Raw genomic sequence first — 10,296 nt, 5'->3', positions numbered from 1 at the left:
GGGGGGGGGACCTGAAGGTTTATGTGTTTTTTGTCTTTTTAAAACCTCTTTTGGGCTCTGAGGATTTCGGGCTGGGCTCCCTGCGTGCTTATGACAGATGGAGCTTTTTCCAGCTCGACTTTGGGGCTTCTCCTCCCCCTGCAGATGATTGACAGAGGAAAGGGAGGCATTTAGGGGCGAATTTAGACTGGGGATTGGTTTTTCGGGGTCACATGTACGGGGACAAGGAGACTATTGGATGGCCGGGTTTTGGGTACTGAAGCCATGGAGGCCATAATGGATGAGGGGTGCTGGAATGCTGGGAAATATATGCAAATTAGCTTTAAATTTTGGACAAAACGAGCTAATAACAGCAAAAGGAGCGGGTTGCTGGCACCAGGACAAACGGTATAGGATGGACCATAGAAAGAGATGTCATAGAGCAAGGAATGGCGATTCTCGTCATGACACGAAAGACAGTGGAAATGTGTGGGGTCTAGGGTGCTCATGATGCCAAATTGCTCAGTCGTGGCTCCTGTGATGGGAGCTCGACATGCCGCTGTATGCTGTTATCCTTGTAGGTGACACACAGACAGGAAAGGAGTTCATTCCAGCGTACAGTATTCTGCAGCAGCAGTAAAGCCTCTCATGAGATGCCCTACTGGCTGTCAGAAGACCGCTGGTCATGACTCTGTTCTCATAGTGTGTGACCTACAAGGATGACAGTATATTTCGGCCTGCACAAAAAGGGGCGGGGAACTTCCCCGCCTCACATTCTGGTGAAAGAAAAGAAATAGAAAAAAAAACCCTTCCCTCCCCAGTGTCTCCTGAAGGTCTCTTCCATTTTGGGAGAAAGGGAGGGGGCCATGTAGAAATGCATGCAAGGCGGAGTTTCCCAAACTATAGACATCCATGGAGGGTGTGCTGGGGATTGGCAGCATGCTGGCTAATATGCAAAAAGATCTTGTTCTTTGAAAAGCATGAGCAGCCTAAAGAAGAGTGTTACCTAAGCCAAAATTACATCTGAGGAAGTGGGTTTATGTGTAATGTTGACCATGGTTTTCATTGCTGGCTGGTAAAATTATTATCAAAGAACTGTTCTCCCTCCAGCATGTTAAAAAAGGGATCATTTCTGGATTTCAGGAATTATGTTCTTTTTCATCTGTAATCTGTTATGCATTTGAGAAATTATTTGATATTCAGAATTTAACTAATATTACAATTTGTTTATAGTAGCACAATTTGCCACTCAAAACTTACCATTGCTGATGGATCATCAAGCAACCATGTATATCAACACTCTCTGCCTGGATATTATTATTATTATTATTATAACTGTGAAGCTTTATTTGCCAAGTGCTTACAGTTTACACAGCAATGTATTTCCATTGTTTTTAATTGGGATAATTTTTATTTTGTACAACATTTCTACTTGCATGAATAGAATAACATGTATGGCCACTCTAGCATGCATTTTTGATTGTTTGAATGAAGACACTTCTTGGTCACAAAGTACATGTAAAGGCTGTCAAACAGAAGCAGTATGATGTGGGCTAACTTTACAGGGGCCTACTGGTAATATGTCATACCACCATCTACCTTTAATGTTTATGGAATGATAGCTTTTCAGAGCAAAGCGAATTAGCAATATGGAGAAAGGTTGTTCTGTTACCTCTATCTTTATGAAACTATATACCTTTGATGCTCTTGGCAGTGTGTATTTCCTGTACTTTGTGGCATGATATTCAAGAAATTATCAATCTGCCAGTTTGAACAGGTATTTTTATATAGAAGTAAAGGACACCACTGTTAAGCATGGCAACAGATGCGAGTTATTAAATATAAATTGCATTTATTACACTGCGACTAAATAAAACAAAACAATCTTCTCAATACGTCATAACAAACAAAAGATTACCCAGAAATTGGGGAATAATAATTGGTAAAAATAAGTCTGGTTCCCTTGGAACAATATTCTTGTACCATATCCAACTTTGGATGCAAGTCAACAAAAGGATTAATAAAAAAAAAAAAAACAATACAGTAACAAAAACATTTCTGAATAAAATTAAGTGGTGGATGTGTTTTCCAGGTGCAATTTAACAACGTTCTCAATTTTCTTTATTCTTCCATCCATTCTCTGAAGGACTCTCACAATTTTCCTGTTTATGTTTAGCTGTGTTTTCAAGGAAGATTGCACTGTACAGAAAAAAGAAATATACGAATAGCTTTTAATAAGACAGTTTATTGCAATGTATTCTCTGTTTAACACAATATGTTCGTATATTTCTTGTTATTTACTGTCTTGTAAGTAACGTTTTCATGATATTAAGGTATTTGGTATATAGATATATGTTATTAATAGAAACCTTAATCCTTATATGATCACCACTCTTTTTTGAAATAGACAATGCATATTTATTTACATTCACCTGACTTTTGAAGTTCTGCAAGAGTTTGGGTTTCTGGCAAGATGTCACTTGCTGCAAGGATTCCTGGTGGTCCCGATTGGATTCTGGTTGCACAAGGTTCATCAGTAACATCTGCATTTTGATCCATATAAAAAAAAAGTAAAGAGATAACTAAATCAGAAATAGTGCATTGATCATAGTAAGAATACTCTTGTAAAACTGCAGGTCGATAATACAACTACAAATATAGGACATTAAAATTTCTCCATCTTTTTTGCAGATAGAATAAATAAGAAAACAGAGTGGCAATGCTGTTGTCTAATATATTTATCCTCCATATCTACACCCATCTATCCCTTCCTATGTTGGAAAGGCATGGCGACCTCAGGGATGGTAGTCCATTTTAGTGTTGTTTTCTTTTGGAAACTTATAAGGGATATAGCATAACATGATATTGATATAGTGACTGTCTTTAGCTACTGTTCCTTATGGCTACAACACTGGGAGAATTCCATGGCATACCATGCAACAATGAGCCTTTACTTGTAAAGCTACAAAATTACCCGATGGATTTTTTTCCTGGGAGCCATTGTTCCCGTCCATAAGCCACAGCTCTTTCAATAGGTGGAAAAAGGGTGGTTGTTTTTCTTTGGGGGGGTGATGGCCCAAAACTATTCACACTGTCCAAAAAGGTATCACGCGTCTTTTTGAACTTCATGAATACCTCTTCGACGGTGCGGTTGTAGCCATGCATTTTTAAATGCGCTGCTAGCTCTCTATGCACAGGAAGAATGGGCATAGAACGGGACCTCATGAGCGTCTTTAATTTTCCGCTCCCCCTAACACTTCTCAGGAGCAGATCTATCTCCTTCTTTGCCCACGTGGAACCCTTCCTACACGCCATCACTGCTTCCCAAGAACTTCGGCCACTCTGCAAAGGTCCAGCGGGGAGATGGATTTGCAACATCATCACTGTGCAGGGATTCTTGGCGCCAAAATATAGACTTGCGCCCCCTAGTGCTTTTACTGCTGTGCCGGGAGTTTGGGAGTGGAGAGAGCCAGCAGCAGCAGCTAAGTGATACCGCAGACGTTTGATTCACAACCTCTATAATTAGATTGCAGACAGTATTATTTTATATTTGCTGTCATTAGGAAAGCCATGGATAGCCATGCAGTGACCGAAAGTGGTGCCTCCACACAAGCAAGGGGGAGGGTGTGGAGTGCCAATGAAGTTTTGGCCTTATTAGAAATATGGAAAGAACAAAAATTGCAGAACAAATTAAAAAAGAATTACAGAAATTTGGATATTTTTAAGGATGTAGCTGATGAAATGGCAAAGAAAAACCATGTCAGATCTGCAGAGGAATGCAGAAGCAAATCCAAAAAAAATGAGATTTGAGTATAGAAAGGTTGTGAAACATAATCAGAGAAGTGGAAGCAACCCTATTACATGTCCCTTTTATAGGGAACTAGAGGAAATCTTTCATGGGGATGTTAGCATCACCCCTCATAGGTTATCCCGAAGTCTTGATTTTGAAAGGGAGGGTGAAACCACAAATGTGACTGAGGAAACCGCATCCACCTCCATGGCTAACACAGGCGATGGAGGCACCCAGGAAACAACTACCAGACAAGACAGTGATGAAGGCAAGTAAATAATAATAATAATAATAATAATAAAATTTTTATTTTTCTCCCGCCCTTCCAGACGATCAGGGCGGCTTACAGAAATGCAACAAGTGCAATCAAAATACAAAGATTAAAAACATATAACAAGTACATCCTTAAAAATAACAATAAAAAAGCCCCTTAGCCCAACCTCATGGCCACGGAAGAGGAGGGAGGCCCGCATGATATTTAATCGGGGAATGCCTGTTTAAATAGGAAGGTTTTGAGGTCCTTCCTAAATTGGGCCAGGGTGGTAGATGAGCGGAGCTCCGTGGGCAGCATGTTCCAAAGGGCTGGGGCATCTGTGGAAAAGGTCCTTCTCGAAATGGAAGCTAACCTGGCCCCAGGCATCTTCAGTAATTGCTGCCCAGATGTTCTGAGGGTGCGAGGCGGAATGTACGGAGAGTAGCCCATCTGTAATGCCTGAAGATTTCTGCTATGTGCGTGACAACATTATTATTGTGTTAAAATAACAAATGCTTTACTCTTTTTTTCCCCTTGAATTTTTCAGATTCTGATGACACTTGTCTCGATGACACCATCATTAGTATACCTTTCACAATTTTGGAAAGTGGACCTACGCAAATAGCAGGTAGTAATATATAAATTTATGTCAATTTCTGGATCTCTGTTCTGTTAATAAATATAGTGACCCTGTATATGTGTTCAAAATAAATAACGTTGGTGTTTCATGCTACACTTTGAAGGTGAGACTGGAGAACAATTGGGAGACTTGGAAAGACGTGCAGATGGTACAAGCGGTGGAACCGATGGTAGGTAGTATCTGCTTTTCTAAGAAAATTCCTTGTCTAAAACCCTTTACATGATGCTACCATAAGAAATAAATTACCTTACTGTGGCCTTAATCTATTTTCTCAAATTTTTAAATTTCAGTACGTAACGATCCCGATGAGGAACAACCCAATGTATTGCTGTCTCCTGGAACAAGACTGCGATCAAACAGGAACAGGAATCGTCGCGCCAGAAGAGGAGAACATATTGCGCGCACTATAATGCAGAGTGCTAGTCGAGAGGCCCAACTTACCCGGAGAACACAGGAACGGTTCATGGAGATTGTACACGACAGCATGAAAGACTGTAGGAGGACAGAAATGGAACTTGTAAATATTATGAAGGAAGATGTAAGGAGAAGTGCACAGGACAGACAGAGAATGTTGCAGTACATGGAGACCATGACTGAACTGTACCGGAGGAAAGTAGATCATGAATGTTCACTTCCAAGGGGGCAACATGATACTATCGCCCAAGGAACTATGCACACATCATTCAGGGCATCTCCGGGTGATATTCCTCCCTCAACACCAGGCCCAGCTATCTGTACTGATTTCCAGGAGCAACCATCCACATCGTATGTTGGTGGGCAACGTCAAGGGAACAATTCCCCTGAACTCTTTGATGAACTTCCTCCTGCTTTTGCTCCTGATGGTTGTCCTGTCACTCCTACTAGTAACATTTTAGATGATGACAACACAGTAGAGAACATCAACAGGGATGTTCAGAATGTTGTGGAAGTCACTGATCCCCTTCAGAATGAAGGCTGCATTGGAACCGTTCAATGTGTGAGCAATGCTGGAACATCTTCCTTGCAATGCGCAGTTGCACCTCAACAAAAACAAAATAAACCATGCAGTTCTCGTACTGGGAGGATAATCAAGAAAAAAAAAATATTTTCCCCATAAGGGAAAACATTTATAGGGAAAAGGTTCTGTTTTGAAACCTCAGATATGTTTCAGCATTCAATGTTTACTCTGTTATGTGCCCGATAAAGAGGGACTTTAACCATTTCTCCTTGAACCAAATTAAAATTTAGTTTTCCTGTTAAGGAAAACGTTTGTATGTCACCATGTGCATATGGATATGTTCTCACATAATGTATATACAGTTTATATAAATGCCTGCTTTCTTTACATAATGGAAAACAAGTCACCAGACGGTTTTTTTTTTGTAAAGAAAAAAGATATTTAATCGTGTTTAAAAATGTTAAGTTATATTGTTGACAAAATACAGCTGTGTTCTCTGAAATTGGTCTGCCCTCCTTAATATACCTAAACATTTCCACAGCAATAGCAATATTATACAGCAATGGTTTCTAGAACAGCCTTCCTTTTGGTTTTAAAGTTTGGTATTATCCTTAAGGTCTTCACAGTGTAACATTGCAATGGTAGGAACCATGATGTATTAATAGAAATGTAATATATACAATCCATTTTTACACCATTGTTTTCCTATATTCCCAAAAATGATATTTGAAACATCAATATAGCAATTGAATAACACTACAAAATACATTTCCAAAATTTGGGTAAACAATGACACTAATCTATAACAGTCGGGTATTTATACCCCACAATAATATATACACCAGTAGTATAAACTGATTGGAAAACAAAAGTTAAAAGAAAAAAGAATCTAAACAACCGTGATTCTACATTGCCGTATGGTAAAGTTATTCACATGTTGTACATGAGACGTTGTCAAACACATGTATTTCAACATTAATAGATTGATACAAAGGTAAACCAAGAAAAAACGTTTTGAACAGATCAATGCTGTTGGCATAACTGAGGTGATGTTATGAAACATCAAATAATGTCAGTTTCTGGTGTTACCGACCCAAAATAATGCTAGTTACTGCAGATCTAACGGCTTGACCCTCTTTTTTGTGATTTGTAGAGTGTCCTCTGCTGTTATTTGAGAAAGCTGGGAGGACAATTTTCGCAGGTGGTTCAACATCGGGATCAAGGACTTCTCCCCTCGTCTCACAAATATTGTGCAGGATGGCACATGCTGTAACCACAGAGATAAAATTTTCCTCTTTCACAGTTAGTCTACCAGAAAGACAACCCCACCTAGATTTCAGTCGCGAAAAACATCTCTCCACCACGCACCTTGCCTTACAATGGGCATTGTTATAAGCAAGTTTGTCAGGTGTTAATTCTCCACGATATGGTGTCATTAGCCATTTCCTGATTGGGTAGGCACCATCCCCTATAATCAGTGGTGGAATGGCTACATCGTGGACATGCAGGGTGGGATTTCCGGGCACAAAACAGCCTTCATCCATCACTTCACAGATAGCAGAATTGTTAAATATGTGGCTATCGTGAGATCTCCCACAATTCCCTACTTCTATGTCAATTAGCCTTCCACTGTGGTCTGTAGTTGCTTGCAGAACAATTGAAAATCCCTGCTTGCGGTTGATGTATTCCTCTCTGCGTCCCAGTGGTGGGAAAAAAGAAATATGAGTTCCATCAATAGCTCCTATGCAGTGTGGGAATCCAAGTCTCTGAAATCCATCCATAATCTGAAAAAAGGCAAAGGTATAATAAATTTGGGATATCAGAAAAAGGGGGTTAATATATTTCATATCAGATAATGCATTATTATTATTATTATTATTATTATTGGTATATGAAACTGGGATCAAAGAGACAAAAGCATTACAAGGACAATAGAAATTATTATGGTTTATATACCTAGGACACACTGAAGGAGAATCCAGATGTTACTTGTTCCCATATCAACTCTTACAAACATATCAAGATACATTTTTTCACAATAGCAAACCACAACAGCACAGCTGGATAAGAGAGAGGCCAGCAGCAGAGATGCACCTCCGAAGTGCATGTCCCAAGCCTAGGACCATCCCCCCAGCACAGCTGGATAAGAGAGAGGCCAGCAGCAGAGATGCACCTCCGAAGTGCATGCTCCAAGCCTAGGACCACCCCCCCACAGCACAGCCTGGATAGAAGAGGGCAAGCAGCAGAGATGCACCTCCGAAGTGCATGCTCCAAGCCTAGGACCCCCCCCCCCACACAGCTGGATAAGAGAGAGGCCAGCAGCAGAGATGCCCCGCCGAGTGCATGCTCCAAGCCTAGGACCACCCCCCCAGCACAGCTGGATAAGAGAGAGGCCAGCAGCAGAGATGCACCTCCGAAGTGCATGCTCCAAGCCTAGGACCACCCCCCCAGCACAGCTGGATAAGAGAGAGGCCAGCAGCAGAGATGTACCTCCGAAGTGCATGTCCCAAGCCTAGGACCACCCCCCCCCAGCACTGCTGGATAAGAGAGAAGCCAGCAACAGAGATACACCTTTTAAATCCATGCTCAAAGCCAAGGACCATTAACCCACCCCCATAATTGCAAAGGTAATTGAAAGCCTTTTTTTTTTCCCCACACAAGGAAAAGGCAGGATGTAAACATATCTTAATGGTATTACATAAACAAAATCTATATATCTTTAGATATGAATTAATTCATTAGCACCCAGAAGTCTTAGGTTTAAAAGTAATATTGATACACACCGTTTGGTAGTTTCCAAGCTGGATAGTTTTCCTCAGCAGCAGCTTCTCCATAGCAAGGCACACCTCGATGGCAATTTCTGCAGCTGTGGATATTCCAACCTCAAAACGGGAAGCCGCCTTCCTATACATCAGAGGGCTTGAGAGCCACCAAATAGTTAGGGCCACTCTCTTCTCCACCGGGATGGGACTCCGGAATCTAGACTCCCCACGCTCCAGCTCTGGTCTTAAAATGTTAGCCAGATCAAAAAGGGTTTCTTTAGACATGCGGAAGTTAGAAACCCACATGTCGTTATCCCATCGCTGGAGGACTTCGTCACTCCACCAGTTGGTCCGCTCCCGGGGTTGCTGCCACCAACGTGGGATGCGAGGCCAGGTCGCCATCCATGCCAGACAACTGGATATATCTAGATTGCCGCTGGCAGCCATAACTGCAATCTTACTCAAAGCAGCCCTCCGGCGCGAAATGAGGACAAGCGATTTGGCAATGCGACTCATTCTTCTCCTTCTTCGCTCTTCTTCTTTCTCTACCATGCTCACAAGATCAAAAAATGCTTTCTCCGACGCCATCTTTACACCCCACAAGGAAGTCATCGGACGACTTCCGGGTCAAAACAACCACCGAGTGGCGACGTCATTGGTACACCGCCCACAAGATCTAATACGCATGCGCTATAGCAAACCGTTCTGAGAACGGTTTCAAGAAAAAGGAATCGCAGTGCGGTAAACTGCCGTTCTGATCCCGTTCTGATCCCGTTTTGATTTCTAATGCGGTAAAATCCGTTCCAGGAACGTTCTCATCACGTGATGAGATGGAACGTTCTCAGAACGCAGTGCGATAATCTCTATATACACCAAGCCTATGCTTTTATTTCTTACCCTCTTCTTACCAAAAATGTGTCTGATGGAGTAAATCTCTTTCCATTTTCCACAGGAAAATACAAAGGGAAAATGTGTAAACAGTATCCTTCCCAATTGTTCTCCCCAAAAGAGTAGGAATGAAAGCTGCAAGACAGCTTGAAAATACTGACCCATTGTATTCCTGCCTGAGGAGAAGTTAACATGGCACTTCCTGTATTCCTCCTTTAGAAGGCAGATGGACCAGTAGTTGAATCTCTCACTGCAACAGCTTATCCCGGTAACAAATGAGCTGGCTTAGCTCTTCTAGCTTGAATTCAGGATCTGGGATGCCCACAGATGTTATCATACCTGAATCACCACCTATCTAGCTGGGATGATGCTGCCGTCTGGATGCATCCTGGGTTGAAGTCTTGCTCAGCTGGCCAATTTTTGAAGTCTGAAATTCCTGACTTCGAAAAAGTGCTGGTTGATTGAGGCTTCAACCCAGGATGCATCTGGGCAGCAGCATCCCGGCTAGATAGGCAGTGATTTAGGTATGATAACATCTGGGGGCATCTCAGATCCTGAATTCAAGCCAGAAGAAGTAAACTGGCTTATTTGTTAATGGGATAAGCTCCAGTGAAAACATGAATTTCAGCTTCCTCTGGCACCCTTGCACCTAGTTTAGGCAGTGAGAGACAGTTCACTTGACAAATCCAAGTCTGTCTGCCAACACCCAGCACCTCCTGCCAAAGGTGACCATCTCACTCTACCTGATGGTAAGACTTGCACTGGCTATGGAACTGGGTCCTGTCCCATATCTGTTAAACTTGTTCTCCATAATAGATGATAATCTTATACAGTACAAGATTAAGTAAATGTGCTGCTGTGCATGATAACTGCTGCTCGTTTGATCTTTGCTAAACACTGGAAATCAAACTCAGCTCCAAAAATAGAGGAATGAGTAGTATAACTGAATGATTTAGCTTTATTAGATACTTTATCAGCATATACAAATAATAGTACATTTCAACAATATGATGAAAAATGGAAAGAGGTTGCAAAACTGTAGGAAAA

At 41.5% G+C, this 10,296-nt stretch overlaps 1 protein-coding gene across 1 annotated transcript; it reads right to left on the bottom strand.

Moving 5' to 3' along the window:
• Window positions 1-6,684: 6,684 nt before the first annotated feature.
• LOC121918978 (putative nuclease HARBI1) lies at window positions 6,685-9,168 on the bottom strand. The gene is made up of 2 exons (XM_042445121.1): window positions 8,383-9,168; window positions 6,685-7,383 (listed from the first exon to the last, which is right to left on the bottom strand). Exons 1-2 carry the CDS (start codon window positions 8,971-8,973, stop codon window positions 6,685-6,687), a joined length of 1,290 nt encoding a protein of 429 aa, XP_042301055.1. The 5' UTR covers window positions 8,974-9,168.
• Window positions 9,169-10,296: the final 1,128 nt, after the last annotated feature.

Source organism: Sceloporus undulatus, chromosome 1 (genome assembly GCF_019175285.1).
Source record: "Sceloporus undulatus isolate JIND9_A2432 ecotype Alabama chromosome 1, SceUnd_v1.1, whole genome shotgun sequence".
NCBI lineage: Eukaryota > Metazoa > Chordata > Lepidosauria > Squamata > Phrynosomatidae > Sceloporus > Sceloporus undulatus.
Note: the sequence above shows the minus strand (reverse complement) of the source record. Positions and strands in the feature narration are given on the sequence as shown.

Coding starts and splice junctions, on each gene's coding strand:
- LOC121918978 (XM_042445121.1), bottom strand. CDS start 8,973: ATGACTTCCTTGTGGGGTGTAAAGATGGCGTCGGAGAAAGCATTTTTT. Junction 7,384..8,382: donor AGCTTGGAAACTACCAAACG/GTGTGTATCAAT, acceptor GCCTTTTTTCAG/ATTATGGATGGATTTCAGAG.